Source organism: Malus domestica, chromosome 13, assembly GCF_042453785.1.
Source record: "Malus domestica chromosome 13, GDT2T_hap1".
NCBI lineage: Eukaryota > Viridiplantae > Streptophyta > Magnoliopsida > Rosales > Rosaceae > Malus > Malus domestica.
In genome coordinates, this window is record NC_091673.1 from 28,415,016 (window position 1) to 28,435,144 (window position 20,129).

The 20,129-nt window shown below is 36.6% G+C and overlaps 1 protein-coding gene across 1 annotated transcript; it reads left to right on the forward strand.

Annotated features, from left to right (window-relative positions):
- The first annotated feature begins 1,156 nt into the window (after positions 1 to 1,156).
- Positions 1,157 to 10,893, forward strand: LOC103410963 (uncharacterized). Its single transcript, XM_008349611.4, has 7 exons — positions 1,157 to 1,824; positions 4,225 to 4,324; positions 4,872 to 4,937; positions 7,103 to 7,217; positions 8,036 to 8,118; positions 9,507 to 9,601; positions 10,404 to 10,893. The coding sequence occupies exons 1-7, from the start codon at positions 1,625 to 1,627 to the stop codon at positions 10,510 to 10,512; spliced, it is 768 nt and encodes a 255-aa protein (XP_008347833.1). The 5' UTR covers positions 1,157 to 1,624; the 3' UTR covers positions 10,513 to 10,893.
- Positions 10,894 to 20,129: the final 9,236 nt, after the last annotated feature.

The following is a 20,129-nucleotide window of genomic DNA, read 5'->3' on the forward strand; positions in this document are numbered from 1 at the left end:
AATGGTGGTTGCATTGTGTATAGTTATACGTAGATGTATTTAGAGCTCATTATCCTACACCCCGGTGTTAGTGCTCCCGCGTGGCTATGGTACAGTCTTTCATGTGATGTTTACCTCTTGCACTGCATGCTCACCTTGTATCCAGGTTTGGTGCACAGCCCCATCGTACAGACCATATTAGGTGGTTACTCATAAGTGACCTGCGATTATTTACACAGCCATCATGTGATCGTAACACTTGAGCGTACTTATTTACACACAACCCTGTCGGACAGACCACAATAGGTGGTTCCGACTTGTGTGCAGGAATTGGTTGATGAGCTATAGGTTCAGCCGTACAGGTCACGTTAGGTGACTCCGGTTGGCATATCATTTTACATTAATTTATCTCACCTGACTTACTTATTTTATTGCTGAGATACTTGACATGGCATAAACTCGATTTTCACTACTTTCGAGCATGATTTCGGTATACGTTTGTATTATTATTTTCTGGAAAATTATATGGATTTTATGGCAAGAGGTTATAATGTTTTCAAAAGGTTTTTATTAAAAAAATTTATTTTCAAGCCCACTTACCCTTGTTTTTGCGCCCCTCCAAGTTTTTAGTGGTTGAAAGTTCATATCGACGAGGATTCATAGCGAATCTCAGTATAGGTGGCTACCTCTGAGGGTATGATCCTTACCCACATTACTGTACTTTACTTATGCTCTAATGTCGTGTGTGAAATGGGCTCATTCCCGTTCACAGTGCACTTTTGTCTTTAGACACTTTTAGGTTTAAATTTATTCACATTTTCCACATCATTATACTTTATGACTTCGTTACCTTTTAGGTGTCGGCCAACACAACTCGATTCGGAGTCCTAATGGACATTCCAGGTCGGAATGTGTCACAAGTAGTTTAAGAGATTCCTTATTTGGTGTGGTGCGGGCTGCTGCAGCGCAACAAGTTGCAGGATCAACACTTATTAATTATAATCATTTAATTTAATAAATTGGTATTAGCACTCTAAAAATCTTATTATACACTATTTACAAGTGTATTTTTCTTTCTAATTATAGAAGGTTTGGAGTGCCAGATAAGATTTTTTAAGTGGTAATAATTTATATGCATAATTAATATTTAATCATTAGTAAAACAGTCTTTAGCAAAAAAACAAAAAAAAAAAATATTAGTAAAACAGTACACCTTCAACCGTGACTCAAAACCCTCCCCCCCTTCGATTTTCCCTTCCCCTCTCTCTCTCTCTCTCTCTCTCTCTCTCTCTCTCCATCCCTCCTCTCCTCTCCATTTTTCTGTGCTTCACTTTGCCTAGAGCTCCCTTCAGTCTTCAATTTTGTATATTCACATGTAAAAATAATTTAATTTTGTAAATTCTCTCCCCTTCTCTCTCTCTCTCTCTCTCTCTCTCATTTATCCGTTCTCTGTTTTTCTCGTTTTCAAATATTTACATATATTCTATCTGGGTTTTCGATATTTCGTGGAGGGGGAAATCGAAATTGGCGGGAACCAACGGCCGAATTCCGTGATTCTGAGAACTGGTTTTGCTCAGATTCGTTATAAAAATTGAAAATTTGTTAATTTTTCTTTGAATTTTGAGCAAAAATTCAAGAATTATTCATGGCGAACCCATCTGGGAACCACCAAGAACCGAGCCACGCCTCCTCGTCCTTCAACGGCAACAACCCAAGTAATGGAAACTCCACGCCGGTTTCGGTGCCGGAGAGTTCTGGCGCCGCCATGACCATGAAACACAACCCGGGTATTTCTATGGATTGGAGCGCAGAGGAGCAGGCAATTCTCGAAGATGGACTCGCCAAGTAAGTAGGAAATTTGGGGATTTTGCTATTTTGGCCTCTTTGAGGTCCTTGCAGTGTGTATTCAGCTGGGTATTTTGAGTTTTCTTTTGAATTGAGATGTATTATGGCCATTTTTTGGGCGTTTGATTGAATTGGGAAATTGCCTGAATTTTGAGCTTTTCTATTTGGGTTTTTTTTATTATAAGTTCAATTTTTAGTCTTAGAATACTTTTATATTTTGCAGTTTTTGTGTGTGACTGTTTGCTTGTACGAGTTTATAAAATGTTTTATTTTTTATTTTTATAATTCTTTAATAAAATGAGTTTGAATGCTGCTCTAATAGTGAATACCGCTGTATTGTATACAACGTGGCCGGTGGGATTAATATTGTTTACAAATAAGTTGTAGTATCTGGTGTGAGATGGTATGGTATATTATTAGTAATGTCATTTGTACTTTTGTGCTTAAACCTGTATGCTGTGTCATTTAATTATGTGCTTCTAAATCTTATGTGATATATAAATCATATCAATATGTGATATCAAGGTTTTGGAATTGTAGGAATTTATGATATGACAGGTATTATTGTATTTAATGAAAATTATGGAATGTGAAGCCTTTAAATAGGCTGCAATATATAGTTTGGAGGAAGATTATTAAAATACAATGCCTGTAATGCTGTAGAGTGCCATAAGCAGATTCTAAGTAGCGTATAAAGAACTTAACCTGGTCAGTGATGCTAAGTGAATTTATGCCAGGAAGTATGGCAGCATACTTGCAAAGATGTTTGGTAATCTTCAGTTCGAGTACTTCAAAGAAATCAAAACAAAGCTTTTGTGCAGGGTCTAGCTGTCTAAGGTTTCTTTTATACTTTTCCATTCTGATATACATATAAAATAAGAAATTCTGTTGGAAAGTTTCAGTTAAGTGGCAGAGTAGAAGTTAGGATATCATATACACATGTCAGATACATACATACGAACATCTATCTAACAACCTATGGTTGGTCATTTGGTCTGTTTCCTTATTTAGTGATGATCATGTAATTTGAGTGTACCATTCCGTTGGAGTTTTATACGTTCAGATTGGTTTTGGATATGTTGGAATGATGAATTTGAAATTGACCAAATTCTGCTTGTTTGGTAGCTTGAGAAATATGTTTCATTTGCTCGTTATTTGGGTCTCATGTGCTAATTGATCTGTTGAAATAATTCCAGTTATCAAGGAGTTTTTGTTTGCAATATCTAGTGGGATAGTACTGAAGCTGGATATTTAATTGTTGGTATGGTGTGCTTGGTAGGAATTGGGATTTGTCTGAAAAATGTAGCTTGCTGGAGACCAAAGCCAAATTTTACCACTATACTTATAACTTTGCTGCTATTCATGTTTTTCTTTTTATTATGTGTTATTGATTCCTTTTTTGGTGCATGTTGCTTTTTGATTGTCATTGTTTCGGTAAGGTTGTGTACTCCTGATGCTTTCAAAAGAAGTTTCTTATACAAAGTAAAAATCCAAATCAGTGATATCATGCACCTCATCATATACACGAAAACTGAATAATTTCTTGATTTTCCCCCTAACTTGGAGTCAGTTTCTTTTGACATATTTAGTTCAAAAAATTGACCATGTTGAATCAGAAATGTGGCATTTGATTGAGCTTCGTCATGGTGGCTCATGGTAGCTACAGTGTTATATTCATTCGTCCTTCACTAAATAGAACTTAGATTCGTTAAAAAGAGATTAGCAAATTTCAAAACCCAGTAAAGTTTTGTAAGTTTTACATAGATGAAGATTTAAATAATGGTATTTGTTTCACATTCATAAAACAATTAGAGTAGGAAGCCCTATTAACTAAATCATTTGCCTTTTGTTATAACTATCCAAATATTTCTAGAAATTTTCCATGTTTTTCTTGGATTACCACCATTAATTGAATCAATATTAGAAATTATTTCCTTACTGAACCTGCCAATATATCGATGTGTCACATTCGAACATTGTCATACATACGGTCCTAATACCTTGCTTATCATTACAAGTGAGTAAAATATAGGGAGTTTTAACGAAACACTCCCAGTACCTGTTCACTTTTAACTAAAAACCACATTTTTACCTTTCCCTGGTACTATTCACTACACCTTCATTTGTCCTTTTTCATTAAAACTAAAGTTTTTTGGGACTTTTCATTAGTTTTCCTTAAAATATATGCTGAAAACTGATTTAAGCAATGTCAGTTTTCCAGACAAAGGGAGAAAAATGAAAAACGACATCTAAGTTGCTGTCCATATGATGATGGTTGTTTACACTTTACAAAACCTTCGTCTTCTGCTGTGGAATTTTGTTCTCATGTACTTTGTTTTTTCTGATTCCTGATCATTGCAAGTGTCTCTAATTACATGACCTTTGTATTTTCTCTTGCAGATATGCAACAGAATCAAACATAATCCGGTATGCAAAGATAGCCATGCTGCTGCAGAATAAGACTGTCCGAGATGTGGCTTTACGTTGCAGATGGATGACTGTAAGCTTTATTACCTTTATTTCTGTCTTTTTCTCTTGAAGACTTCTAATGTTTGTGGGTTTGGGCTTGAAGGTTTTACTCTTGTTAATATAACTATTAACTACTATATTTTGTTTTGAAATTTGAAAAAATGTGAATAGCGTAGTGAAATTACTTGTTAACATTATATTTGCAATTTGAGTAAATAAGATACAATATCTTACTCTCTTGGTCTTTGTGACATAAAGGCCTTTCTTGGGCCTTTGTGTATGGAGTTGCTGCTCTCAAGTTGTATGGTAGACTGCTTGTTGTTGAAGCTTATGCTCTTACCATTTTGAAAAGAATTTAAAGAACTTTTCCTATTATATCTACTGTGACTTGTGAGACGCGTTTATACCTGTAGGTTTTAGATATAATCTAGCAAAAAATAATGCAAATACATTAGCATTTTACTGAAGCTAGTATCTGTTTGAAGTATTCTTTAATATCTTTAAATCTGTGCTATTATTTTTTTTGGTCAAACCTTGAAACTATATTTGATTGTTTTAGTGGTTCACTTACTTTCCAGAAAAAAGAAAACAGCAAGAGAAGGAAGGAAGACCATAACTTATCAAGGAAAAACAAGGATAAAAAGGTATGATCTGTAATCTCTTCCTATCCATCCTATAGCACTTGGACTAAGGCTCATGGGGTTAAAATACGGGTTGATTATGCTTTTGTTTTTTGGCTTTTGTCTATACTACTTTTCTGTTCGTGTAAAGTTGTGTGAAATATTCTAATTAGCCCTGCCTCTGTGACGAAGTGCATCTGCGTTTGTTGTTTGTTAATATCAGTTCCCTAGCAGTTAGTTTCTTCACTTGTAAATTTGTGCAAATCAATTACTAAGCCTTGTGGTGCGTTTGGATCAGGGACTTGAAGATTCCATTCAACTTTGAACTTAGGCTAAATTTGTTAGGAACGCACTACAGAAATTAGATAGACAGACTTCAAAATGACTTGATGCACTATGTATGGGAGAACTCTCAAATGGCATTACACCTTGAAAGGTGTCATCTGAAGGTCCTTTATGTAATGTCATTGTAGTGCATTTGTAGTAGCTTTATAGTGCTTCCTTAACAATTGATTCTGAAGGTCATTGGTACTTTAAAGTACCTCATCCCTCATCTAAACATAGGATTGAGGAGTTTTGGAATTCATCTCTCTCTCTCTCTCTCTCTCTCTCTCTATGGTACTTTTTTAAGTAAATGCGGAAATTGTAGTTGCAGAGTTTCAAGTTCAGGATATGGTGTTCTGATACTATGTTAAGTTGTGGATTGTCAGAATACGATAGAAGATAGGGAGATTATTAGAGATAGGATTGCAGTTGATGAGCAGCTTAGCTCTGGAGCTGTATTTGTACGTCTTCGGAAGTGCTTCTACATGAAGCATTTTATTCAGTAGCTCACTTTTGTTAATAGTACATAGAACTGGTAGTTCTTTATGAAATAGAATCTGTTTGTTAGGTATTGTTTGTGAGCACTCAGGTCTTGTCACGGCTTCTGTCTGTTTCAAGCAAACACTATAATATTGTTTTGGCTTGCTAAAAGCATTTCCAAGCATTCAAATTCAATCAGCACAAAAAAAGAAGACATCCAAATACCATAAATGAGGTCTCACAATAATATCTGTAATGTAGCATAAAAATAAGGACAACATTGTAGCAATGTTAACAAAGCCCAAAGAACGATATTGTAACAACACTAACAATGCCTAAAGGACAATATTGCAACAATGCTACCAAAGCCCAAATTTGGGCTAATTGATACTCAAGTCTGATGACCAAGAGATAGATTTTTTTTTGTTTTCTTTACTTGCATATATAAGCAAGTGGAAGAATGGTAAAATGACACTCTTTTATTAGCAAAGTCTACCTATGAAATCAAGTTAAAATTGAGATGGTACAGATACACAATAATTTACTATATTCCTATGAAGGAAGAAAGCAAATGCAACACATTTTGCAACGTCCTAGTATCTTGAGAAAGGTTCTAAAAACTTGTGTAGCCAGATAAAAAAGGATTTCAAAACATTTTTCGATCTCATTCAAAAGCTAATAAAGAGGATTTTGAAACTTTTTTGCGGCAGTTGTGCTATTAGGTTTTTAACAGACTCAACTCATACTACGTGAGTCTGATAGACCAAGAGATACAATTTTTTGTTTTCTTTACTTGCATATATAAGCAAGTGGAAGAATGGTAAAATGACACTCTTTTATTAGCAAAATCTACCTATGAAATCAAGTTAAAATTGAGATGGTACAGATACACAATAATTTATTCCTATGAAGGATGAAAGCAAATGCAACACATTTTGCAACGTCCTAGCAATATCTTGAAAACATTCTAAAAACTTGTAAAGCCAGATAAAAAGGATTTCAAAACATTTTTCGATCTCATTCAAAAACTGATAAAGAGGATTTCGAAACTTTTTTGTGGCAGTTGTGCTATTAGGTTTTGAACAGCCTCACAACTCATCTCATACAATTACTCGGTGTTCTGTAAAATTAACAATAGTAACGTAGTGTTTTCTCCAGCCCAAGTACTGTATTCCTATGTGCTCTCACTCCAATAGGAAAAAGTGAGGAGCTGTATTACGTTTTTCTTCTTCATCTTGTTTTGGGCATGGATTATCCCCAATTCGTTCGTTGTTAACATGACATTGCATATACCAGGTTGCATCATTCTCTCTCTAGTTAAAGTTTGCATACCTGTTTTTCCTGTCCCAAAGTTCTTATGGAACATCTTTGCATTTGATTTTCAGGAGAGAGTAAATGATACTTCAGCGAAGCCATCTCACCCTGCTGGGCGGCCTAATGTTGCTCCCTATGCTCCCCCAATGATTACTATGGACAATGATGATGGTATCCCATATAAAGGTCTGGTTAAATACTCTGTATTTATTCTGCAGAGTCTCAAATACTTTTTCACCCAAGTTGTATATATGTTGTACGTAAAGTAAAATTCAGTTCTTATCTTATATACAGTATAAGCAACCAATATAGACACACACACCCATGCCCACGTGTATTGCTTTTGGCATTGTTTTCTAAATCCATATCCCACACACGAAAATTATTGCTGAATATATTGTGGTTATAATAAAAAAGAATTCAACCAAACCCAAATATATATGCCTCAAAAATGGTGCTTGGTCTGATTTCCTTATGAACCTGTACTTATTAGTTTGAGTAGCTCATTTTAAGTCAATTAAGTTTCTCTGGGATTGGCGGAGTGGGGGTGGGGTTTGCACCTATGGACTTTGGTAGCCATTTAGACTATATATAGAATTGGAGCCATGGTTCTTACATTTTAAAACTTGTGGGAAGGCATAGCACAATATATGAAACAGCTAGTGACGTATTCTGCATGCCCTTTTCATGTCTTTAATGAGGAGAATGGTGTCTTTTTGAGATATGGACCGAGATATGGGCCATGGGGTATGTGCAAGTATAACCTGAACAGTTCTGTCATAATATTATTAGTAATAATAGTCAAGTGAAAATTTGTATTCATGTTAAAATAATTACATACATTAATTCTACTCATTGGCAGTTGAGTGGTGTTGATGTTATGTATATGGACTGCAATTTTTTCGCCTTGCAATTAAAAAGTTTTGGGTTTCTAGTTTGTTGAGCTTCCTCTTTGAAACGTATTGTTGCAATGGCTTGTTAATATTTGCTTCTTCTGTTTTCAGCCATTGGCGGTATTACAGGAGAGCTTCTGGAGCAAAATGCCCAAGCCTTGAATCAAATTTCAGCAAACCTTTCAGCTTTCCAGGTAGAGAGCTGTCATGGAATTATTTATTTCCTGTCATGGTAGCTATTATTTTATCTGAACGCCTGATGGTATCCAAAATCTCAAAGCCAAAGGGTTTCTAATAGCACTTGCTATTTATGCATTGCATGGTGACGAAAACAGACATCTATTTGTTGATGCTATCTTGATAATTAACTGAATTGTTTGTTTTTATTGCATTTGTTTTTCCTTGGCCTCAAATTTATTTATTTATTTTTACGGAAACTAGACAATTGTTGAGATCACTAATGACCGGAGCAATCTAGCGAAGATCACAAAAAGTGACCGTTTTCGCTACCTAAGATCTATCTTGCAAGAGAACGGAGAATTAGATGGAGATCTCAACCATAGAATACAAGCTGGATGGATGAAGTGTAAGAGTGCATCCGGCGTGTTGTGTGACCGTCGTAGGCCACTGAAGCTCAAGGGAAAATTTTATAGGACGGCAATAAGGCCAGCGATGTTGTATGGCACAGAATGTTGGGCGGTGAAGCATCAACACGTACACAAAATGGGTGTAGCGGAGATGAGGATGCTTCGTGGGATGTATGGGCACACGAGAAAGGATAAGATTGGGAATGAGGATATCCGAGGCAAAGTAGGAGTAGCCAAAATTGAAGGAAAGATGAGAGAAAATCGGTTACGGTGGTTTGGACATGTGTAAAGAAGGCCTACTGACGCCCCGGTTCGAAAATGTGACTACGGGACAGAGGTTCAGGGCCGAAGGGGTAGAGGAAGACCTAGGAAAACTTTGGAAGAGACCCTAAGAAAAGACTTGAGTACTTGGATCTAACGGAGGACATGACACAAAACCGAGCGCAATGGCGTTCTAGGATTCATATAGCCGACCCCACTTAGTGGGAAAAGGCTTTGTTGTTGTTGTTGTTGTAGACAATTGTTGAGATGCCCTGTAAAACAAAAAATAAAAACCAAAATAGTCAACTAAAATTCCTGTCATCAACAGAAAATTAAGGAACAGCAGGACTCCAATCTGAAGATATAGCAGAAATGTGCTTTCCCTATATTCTGACGACATCAATGACCAAAGAGATGCCAAAACTCTAGAAATTTCATCAGTTTTCTCCTTAACGTTGTAGTAGATGGCTCAGTGATCTGGTTGATGAATCGGAGGATCATTTCATGTTTGTCTTTAAAAATCATGATTTGTTTGACCTCATAGTTCATTACTCGCTTTAAAAATCATTTGACCTTTCTTTTTTTGTTTGGCATTTATAAACAATATATGCATACTTCTAATTTATGACTTGTCCAAAAAGATGATAATCTTGGTAATAATGTCTGTCCTTCATAGATACATTGTTGGTGCTTTTGTAACTTGAAGGGACCTTTTTTTTTCCTGTCTTTTTCAGATACAGGAGAACATCAACCTCTTCTGCCAAAGTCGAGATAACAACATCAACCTCTTCTGCCAAACTCGAGACAACATCCTCAAAATTATGAATGAGTATGGTGTAATCTTTGCCTTTGTTTTTCTCTTGTTCGTTATAAACTTTAACGGGAAGCTCGAGGCATTTTCTTCAAAAAAGCAATACGCATGTGTTATCTTTCTTTTGTTACATGCTAACAATTGCTCTTAAATGCCATATTTTCTATTTGTTTATTTTTATGTTGTAAGAACAGGGATTGACAAATTGATATACTTATGTTTTCTTCAACTCTGATCCTTTCTACTAGCTATGAAAACCACCTTTTTGTAACTTCTTCTCTGTAGACCTTTGGCTTTAAGTTGACAGCTCATTAACAAAAGAGAACAAGACGTACTGGGAGATTGTTATGTGAGGAACACACGACTTCATTTGTCATGGCAGGATGCGTACTTGTCTCCATGGATCTACATCATATTGGTCTATGACGGTCTGCATGTCCAAAACTCACCTTAATTGTAGGGTTCTTCAAGTACACGAGTTCTTTAGTGCATAATCAGACATCATTGTGTTTACCTCCACAGGTTATCTTTTGTGAAAAAATGATTGTTCTGTCTGATTACCGTTGCCAATGCAGTTTACGATTGTTTCCTGTATACAATGTGAAATTCTTGAAATTTCTGTTCCTAAAAACCTATAGCATTGCATTGATGTCATGCTAGTTTTCCCCAGCTACTAGTTATGACTTTATATGTATTGCGGAAGTGAAGAAAATGCCTCAAGTGATCTAAATTTCTGTTAAAATGATAAACATTGATGCGTGTTGAACTGTTACGTTTGTGTATGTATATTCATCAATTTATATTTCAAATCTGTCTACAGCTTGAATGACATGCCAGACGTAATGAAGCAGATGCCACCACTTCCAGTGAAAATGAATGAAGAGCTAGCAACCCATGTCGGCATCCCACCCCATCAGATGCAATCATGATCAGTTATTCGTCTTCCATCCGTGTTTTTTGTATCCAAATGGGCTTCTTCTGATTAGTACCGAAAACACATCAAGACGCCAAATTTGGCCGGAGTTTCTTCAAATCAAGTCCCGGCCTCCAGGTGACAAACGAAGTTGACCCACCGTTGCCATCAAAAAACCTGCAGGGGATCTAATTGTTTATGCAGATGTCAGTTCTTTTCTTCTTTTCCTATTTCCCTTTTATGTTTTATTTAGTATTTCAGATCTGATTTCATAATTTTGTTTCCATAGCTAGCCATGACTTAGCTTCCCTGTAGAAAGTAGGAAATAAAATTCTTTCTGCTATATTTCGTATGTATTGGGGAATGAAAAGTAATAATAAGTAGTTGATTTCTTGTATTTGTTTTCCGTGTATCGTGTATTGCGTATCGCGTATCGATAGTGCCATGCTGTTATCTTTCGGCGAAAATTAACGATTAAGCAAAACATATGGTTAAGCACTTGTGGTTATACGCACGATTGGTGAGTGAAGGTGCGCTAATAGTTGGATTCATCGAGTATTGGTGACGTGACGATAAAGAGATTGAAGAATGAAGAGAAACCATGAGTATAAGCAGTCCAAAACCAAATAGAATGTTAAAATGAAAATATTGAATTAACAAAATTAATTATGAAAAATAAAAGATTCTCATGCAGTGAGCAATTCATATATACCCTGGAATTCTAGTATCCAGTACAAATTATTCTTCAATAAGGAAATCGTAACAGTTCCATAAAAAATTGAAATAAAATAAAACATACAAAAGATGGAATTCATATATATCTATCTATCAGTTTACAAAAACCAACATTAAAAGTACTCAAAAAGAGCGTACATAGTTGAATCCAAAACAACAAATATCTCTTCCTCCAGGTTTCACAGTATGGGTCGTGCTTCTTTCCATCCGATCCCTACAATAGATTTTCTATAATCTGAAATTAAAATGCAATAGGAAGGGGGGAAAAGAAATCAAACACTAAGAAGACAAAAGAGGAGGAAAAAAAAAGGAAAAAACTTGAGACCTGAAAGACTGAGATGATTCAGTTGTTGCGTGATGCAGTCCTCTTCGTCTCAATTCATTTAACTATCTCTTGAATGCACCAATAACATATGCAACTGGGACTTGGATTACATAGCTCTCAATTCCATTGACTTCGTCTATTAATTTTTAGAGGGTTACCTATAGTTTTTTCAATGACAATCACATGGTTTTTTCTTATTTGTTCATCTACACTTGAATCAACAAAATATGGCCGTTGCAATCATATGGCATTCAGAACGATCATACTTTGATTTGTAATTTCTCTGATAATTACATCCCCGATCAAGCAGACTAATAGTCAAGCGTAATTAAAAAAAGTAGCAACAGCCCTAACAAAAAAAATTAATTCAAACTCATCAAACTATCAAGTTACATACCCTGCATCGCAATCTGGTATAAAATTTACCTCTCTAGCAATAACAAAATAATTCAGTTATCAAATAATTGAAGAATTACACTATATAGTGAATAAGCTTGAGAAAAGCTTCAAATTTGTATATAAAAAAATTTGAATTCGAACAAAAAATGCAAAAACTAAGTCATTTATTAAGAAGAAGAATCAAAACTCACATGGCTGTGGGGATTTCCAAATTGGTCCTTGATAGGAGCATATTTATACGACTTAGTTAGTTTGTTTTCTTGCATTTTCATAGTTAGTTTGTGTTTATTATAGTGATTTAAGCCATTTTCGTGTGTTTGTAGGTCCAATTGACAAAGTTGGCAAGAAAGTGCAATTTGGAGCATTTTGAGGCAGTTTTGGGCATCAAACGGATATCTTATGAATGGAGCAAGATGGATGGACGAATTTGAAGTTCAAGAGGCTAGGAATGTGCTGAAAAGATGAAGAAAATAAATCCAAGGCAGAGAAGATAAGGAATCAGCTCAAAAGAAGGAACATTATCCAAAACCTTATCCAACCTTATCTTATCCAAACTAACCTTATCTTATCTTATCCTTGCCTAATCTAGCTTTATCCTATCTTATCTTATCCAAATCAGTTTGTGACTTAAATCCAGCTGCAAGGGGACCTAAAAACCTGATTTCTAGAAGGCCTATCCTTTCCCTACATTCATGCCGCACCCTTATCCTTCTAGAACCCTAAATTGGTGCCGTGACCACCCTTTCTAGAAGACCCTAAATATTTGGCGCCTCATCCTCTTCTAGAAGCCTTAGAATCTGCTGGAAACCTTAATCCTTTTCATCTTTGGTTTCTTCCAAACCCTAGTCCTTTTCCAAGGATTGTGCAATCCTAATCCTTAAGGATTGTGCCGTGAGTTTGCCCTATAAATATACATATCTGCCACACAAATCAATACACCCACACACCCACATATATTCAGATATAATTGAGAGATTTCAGAGAGTTTTAAAGGTGCACTTGCGTGGAGGAAGGAGAAGGAGGAGCTTGTGCTGTGGCTTGCAATCCAAGGGAGAATTAGAAATCTGCCGTTGGAATTGCTGGGGCGTTCTTCATTCTTTCTATCCTTAGATTTGTTTCAATGTTGCTTTTAATTTAGTTTTATGTTTTTAAAGACATGAGGAACTAATCTCTTTTTAGTTGGAGGTGAATTCGAAGCCATGATTATATGCTTTATACGAATTGATTACATCCAGTTATTGTTTCTAAAGTCTTGAGTGTGATTTGCTTATCTGCATTATCAAAACTTGTTTATGTATGTTAATTGAGGATGCATACTTAGTTTGCATGCATAAATTTGATGCTAGAGTATAAGGGAGTTTCACCTAATTGTTATGAACTTATATTCACAAGTAGTAAAGGTTGCTAGTCACAATTGTGTTAAGTAAAATCCTTGGTAGGAGTATCATGCTTTTCATAGTTACGAATGCCTCGTCAATACTTATGATTTTCAAAGAACTTAATGACCTTTGATATGTTTTCTATCATGCTTTTCATAGTTAGGGGACTTGATAAGGATAATTTGGTTGTGATGCGTATCCTGTCCAATTCAATGAAATAAGGAAAATCTGATGGTTAATTTGTGCTGTCACGGTTAGCTTGGGGTGTTGTCATTCATGGTTTAAAGGAACAATACTGGAAATGTCATGTGTGGAGAAGGACCCTCTAACTAGCTTTTCACCCTTGAATTCACCTAAATTCGTTTTTAAATTGCTTTATTTCTACAAGTTCTTTGTTTTAGTTTTAATTTCGTCAAAACAATCCCCCCTTTAATTAAGTGTGTTAGTTTAGTTAGAAACTTGTTTAAATCTGTCCAAATTAGTGTTTTGAGTCAAGTAAGTCTTAAATTCGTCCAAATAACTCTTTAGAGTCAGTTTTGAGTCTTTTTGATTGTTTTGTGCTACTTTGAGTTAGTTTAGTTTGTTTTGAGTCATATAAGTCTAGTTAAGAGTCTTAGAGTCTAGTTTTCTGTTTTTAAGTTTAATTTTGTGTTTTTAAGTCAGTTTTTACTAGATTAGCATCCCTAGTTAATCCCCGGTCTAGAACAATCCCTACTTGCATCTTTACTACAATTGTCAACAATAGAGTTTAATTTGTGTGTTAAGTTAATTTTCACATTATTCCTAATAGATTGTGTGGATATCCGAAACCTTAAGAAACTGGGAACTATACGGCTCAATAGTCGGGTACAGGCTCTGGTTCAATCCTGGAAATTCCTTCTCCGATTCCATCGAAACACTAGATAGTTTTGGCTCGCTCTCAAAGCCCACACTTTGCCCGCGCAAAACTAAATTTCGAGAATTCCTCTTCCCTGTTAATTTTAGATTTTAGAGAGAGCGAGAGAGGGAGTGGAGATGGTGTTGGGAGTGAGGGGGAAGGATGCAAAAGAATAGGAATTGAAATCAAGGTGTCGGCTTTGATCTGGTTGATAGTTCGCAGAGCGTGGAGGGTTGTTCTAATCCCACGTTTGAGGTTCTCATTCCTCATCTAGCAAAACTTTTCCGTTCTGATGCTTTCTCTTTCAGTTATGGTTTTTTACCACGTTGTCCTTCTTTTTTGAATTTTGGGGGTTTTGATTGTGAAAGAAACAAAGGGACAATTTTGGCATTTTGGAAAGCTTCACCATTTTAGGGCTCTCACTTTATATATATAGATATATATATATATCCACTCAAGCTAGCTAACAACTCATTTCTTAGAATCTAGGAATTTAAAATTCGTGGCTTTATAAAAAATATTAAGTTAATTGATTCCTCATTGTCACAAAAAAAAAGTAGTAGTTTTTTATTTATGCTATTATATTTAATTAGTCTCTTCCTTCATTAAAAAGACATTAATACATTTATAAGAATTTGGGACCATGATTTTCTATAGCCAAAGTAAGGCTACAATTACCTCAAAAGTCTAGTGATGAACTCACAAGCTTCAGGCAGAGCTGGATCAGACAGGATAGCGGTGCCACCATCACCTTATTCCAAGGCAATAAGTGAAGTCTTGGCAACTCAACTGGATGACCATGCTTGTTCAGCAAGACATGTTATCTGATCCAGATATGGACACAATCAGATTTTTTAAAGTTTTAAAGTTCTTATAGTTTAGGAATTGGTGTGCGCCCGCAAGTAATTATAACTCATATGAGGATGCAATATCTACCTCTAGATATCCTTTAGGATTCTCCGGGCTTAGAACAAGGATTTTATCCAGAAAAAGGTCTCTCTCCCCACGGTATAAATACACCGTCTAGGGTTCATTTTTGGTAACACAAGCTAAACACTTGAATTCTCTTACCCACTGCTTGAGTCTAAAACTATTCATTAACTTGATTGTCGGAAAGCATTTGGCCGGCACAGCCCCTAGTCCTAGGCTTACTCATGGTTGTTTACTGTTTTGCAAGTAGTTGAGTTCGAGCACTTCATCTACACACAGCGGTGAGCGATTTTGGTTCCAACAATTGGTCATTTCATTAAGAGTGAACTCTTATTCCTCTCGCAGATCACCATACCCTATGGAAACTCTACCCAGATGGTCACTTTACAGTTAAGCCATATACCTAGACAATGAAGATACTTCTTTTTAGATCAAGTCTGGGATGACGTGTTGAAAATACGAGCACCAGTGAAGGATCTCTGAAAAAGTTTGTAACCCAAGGAGTCAACAAGAATCTCCAAGCTAGACGATATCGAAGATGTTGTCACCTATCTTGGAAATCTGATCATCCAAGCAACCTCAAGGATCATCGATCAGAGCCCTAACATGCTGACCCAAGAACTTGTCCTAAAAGCACGCCATGGAAAGCCGCGAAGAACCCAAGATTTACCACTAGCTCGATTTTCTAGAAGGAGGTCATTTCCCGGAGTCAACCACATATGGAGGAAAGCATGAACGCTTCCAAAAGATACATAAGGGATATAAAGTAGCACGTGAAGGACACCAGCCAAAGGTCCCTGCAATCTCTGTCACAAGATCAGAAACTGCCCTTTTTTCCCTTGACATAACTCTTACCGTCAAGTTACAAATCTTTAATGCCATGGTCGGCTGAGTTTTGATAAATAATGGATTGGAAGGCCACATCCTCTTCAAGGGCATGACTGAAAAAATGCTTCATCGATAGGGTCAACTTTAGAAGGGCTACCATCCAAACCTTTTATGAGACCCCACTACGCATTATCGGGACGATACAACATATGATATATGCAAAGCCATCTGAACGTTTGATGACTTTCCATGTTATGGATTGCCCATCACCTTACAACGTCATCCTTGGTCGAGAATGGCTATATAGTATGGGCAAGGTTCCCTCGGTTAATAATCTCTTGCCCTGTTATCCAATCATGAGGGCGGGCTGTAAAGATCAAATGCTAAAGAAACTAACGAACCAAGGCTGAGAGGAAGAGCTCCTGCTAGCGAAAGGCAAGCTCATAGCAGACCTCTCTAAGTGGCCTAGGTAAATCACCATCTAAACTGCACGCGGTTTTTTCCCTTCCAGGGATATGTAGGTTGTCCATTTTGAACTCAATCTTAAAGTTGTCGTATGTGCAAAGACAAGTCCAATAAGGACTGATCTCCTAATGCCCCACTATAGGCTTATCATCAAAAGTGATCCTTAATGTAATTTTTACATTATATCATCTTTTTCTTAGAACTACACCAGTGATTTGATTCTCCTCCCTAGAGATATGTAAGCAATCCTTTCCGGATTCAATTACACCTCATTGCTAACCAATCCTATTTTCGCCATGAATAAAGAAATTTTATCTGTCCTGATTCCAATGTCTATTTTTTTTTCTTTTTTGGTGATGCAAGGAATACTTCACTTGTTCCAAACAAAGCATAAACTTTGAAAACTTCACACGAATGAAAGTCTAAAATTCAAAACAACACTGTTAAAGGAGTTTTTCTTAGCCCATTCTGTGTTAAACGGTTAGTAGCTTGGGAAACTCGAACCGAATAGTAAACAAGGTTACAATTGGTAGGCTATGGGCACGAGCACATGGCATCCTGACCCGAAAGTCCAATGCATCATCTGGCTTCCGAAAAGTTTATACAACTAGTAAATTTGTGGGTTATAACATATAAACCTAGGCTCTACACCATTCAAAGGAGTAATCGAAAAGGCGATCCAAAAAATCTTTTGAAGATGGCTCTGAACTCTGACCTCGAGTACGACTACTTCTATTTCTGACCAATGTACTGAGTCAATTATGTCTTGCAACATCGTATGTTAGTAGGTCTGAAAGGGGCATCCAAACTAGGAAATCCCTAAGAGGAATTATATTCCAATGGAGATCCGATATGCGGAAACGCTTTGCCTTAGTCAGTCAAGTTAGTTTGATTGAAAATGCTCAGATCTGATGCATAAGGTCTAACAAACGAATTCAAAAAGTGTTTCCAATCCACATGTTGAAGGAAATTTTTTGTCCTAGCTAAGAACATGTGAGAATATTTGAACATACAAGCATACAAAAACTCTTAAAGTAGGAATGCATTCAAAACAATTCTTTGACCCAAAGAAATTCAAAGCCTAGTATATGGTGAATCTCAAGACTATTTGCAAAAGAAAGAGGAAAGATTGAGCTTTTCTCACCCTTGAAGCTCATCCTTGCTTGCACAAGGGATTCACCCAAGTGGAGGGCTTTCAAGTCACCTCCTTTGCTCCTTGGTTCTTTCCTTTCTTCTTGGCTCTTTTCTCTTTGAATCTTTGCTCCTTTGCTTCTCCTTTGTTCCTTGAAGATACGAGGAAAGATCTCCAAAAAGCACCAAAAGCTTGGTGCCTCTAAGTCTCCACACCAAGATGTAGTGTGAAGAGAAGATGGATGACTTAGAGATATTTTTTATGCTAGTAAAGTCTCCCTAAGTGGCCAGTCTCTAAAGATAAAAAGAGAGAAAAAGTTTCTCTTCTTTGCCTCAAGAAAAACCCTAGTGAGAGAATGGCTATAAAGATGCTTTTATACCACCTCACAAGTGAGTGGCAAACTTGAAATTAAACCAAGTTCACCCTCTCTATAGTTTGGCCAGTTTTGGCTTTGTTTTTGGGCTATTTTTCCATTTAGTTTAAGTTGTCATACAACTTAAACTCAATGGGCTTTATGGACCAAAAACCCTTTTGGGCCCCGTAACCCAAAACTAACTTAAAAGCCCAATACGAACCTTTCGTATAATTAATTAATCTTGACCATTCTCAATTAAAATATTTAATCACTTATCCATCTCATTTATATTTCTTCACATTCATCCTTAATCGGTGTATGATCCATTAGATTCCATTTAAAGAGGCAGTGGGTGATTGTTACTCTTAATGATTGATTGTGAATTGAAACAACATTTCAATTCTTCCTTTGATAAAGATTAGTGTTTGCTAATCTTCAGGGCTTCCACAAACCATGAGTGACACCTAGCAATATGTCATGGCTACCCAAGCTAAGTAGAAGTTGTTGGAGAACCTATCCAGTTACAATTACAATGCAATACGGTTCTTCTCTAATACAATATTCTTGATCACATTGTTTAAGTGATAGTTTGTTTCATGTCTACTATCCAATGTGATACTTCTCTATATGATTCAAGTGAATAATTATTTGGAACATTCTTCCTAAGTCATATTCATATGCTTTGGCCAAAGACTCCTGAATCATATATCATAGTATTCTCATTTTACCATGGAAGGTTAGAGATCCCTTGTTATGCATTCACATGCCTACATGACTAGATAGCTTGAGCCCAACAATGCCATAGACACTCTCAATGGAATGCCTTTGACATAGGCAAAGATCAAGTACCTACCCATCAGACAACTATGATGCCTCAGGTGAAAAGACTATCTTGCATATTGCAACTTATGAGCTCTTACATGACATGTATGTTCATACTCTCTTTTGATCGTTGTTCAGTGTACTCGATTACCCTTTTGTGCACCTACGTGTTTGTCTTAGTGTCCAACACTAAATGACTTAAGACTAGTCATACTCACACTTGAGTCAACATAACACATACAAGCCTTAGCGGATTGTCAATGCCCAATTGGCAATCCTATGGCTAGGAACGTTTTAGGAATGAACATAAGAGAAATATCTCATTAATCTAACTTACTTGGATCACTTCTCTCTTAGAACAAATACATTTATTGGATTCCCCTATTGCTTAAACACATGATACAATAAATAGTGATTAACAATAAGCTTTGCCCTTTGTTGATGCACAAAATTAGTGAGGACTTTGGTACAACAGAAAGTGTTAAGTTTGTGACCTTCGCTAGATTGCTCCGGTCACTAGTATGGATAAGTATGTAAATGAATAGAGATAAGGAAGCAAACACAAGATGTACGTGGTTCACCCAGATTGGCTACGTCCACGGAGTAGAGGAGTTCTCATTAATTGTGAAGGGTTTACACAAGTACATAGGTTCAAGCTCTCTTTTAGTGAGTACTAGTGAATGATTTAGTACAAATGATATTAGGAAATATTGTGGGAGAATGATCTCCTTTTATAGAAGAGAGTTTCTAGCCTTGTTCTAACATTGACACGTGTCGTGTTGTGATTGGCTTCCGATGTTGACATGTGTCGTGCTATGACTAGCTTCTGATGTTGACACGTGTCGCTCTGTGATTGGCTTCCTGGTTGGAGGGAAACTCTTCTGGGTCCTTAACGATATAACGTTGACTGGTGCTCGGTAGTTTCGGGATTGGTCAAGTATGGTACAAACAGTGCTCCCCTAAGTTCCCGAGTGAGGGAAGCTCCTCGGTTGGGGACTTGCAAGATCCAAGCCGTTGAGTAATCACGAAATTTCTAAGTACCGAAGTGTGGTATATTCTTCACTTGCCTTATCTGTCTCATATGTAGATGTGGCATCTTCTCTGGAAGTACTTTTCCTCCATCCAGCGGTGGTATCTTTAATCGATGAAGATGCACAAGGTAATGTATCAATTTCACTTGAAGCTTACTTGTAGTTTCGGGCTTGGTCAAGTGCGATACAAACCCTATAGTAGGAGTCCCCCAAGTTGCCGAGCTAGGAGATTTGCCGAAGGAGGTAACAGACAAAGTAAGCAATCAGACTTCCAAGTAAGCAACCTGGATCGGAGGTTCGACTTTGGCTTCCAGTTGATTGTTCTCCTTCTCCTTGTGTCGTAAACAGCAACAAG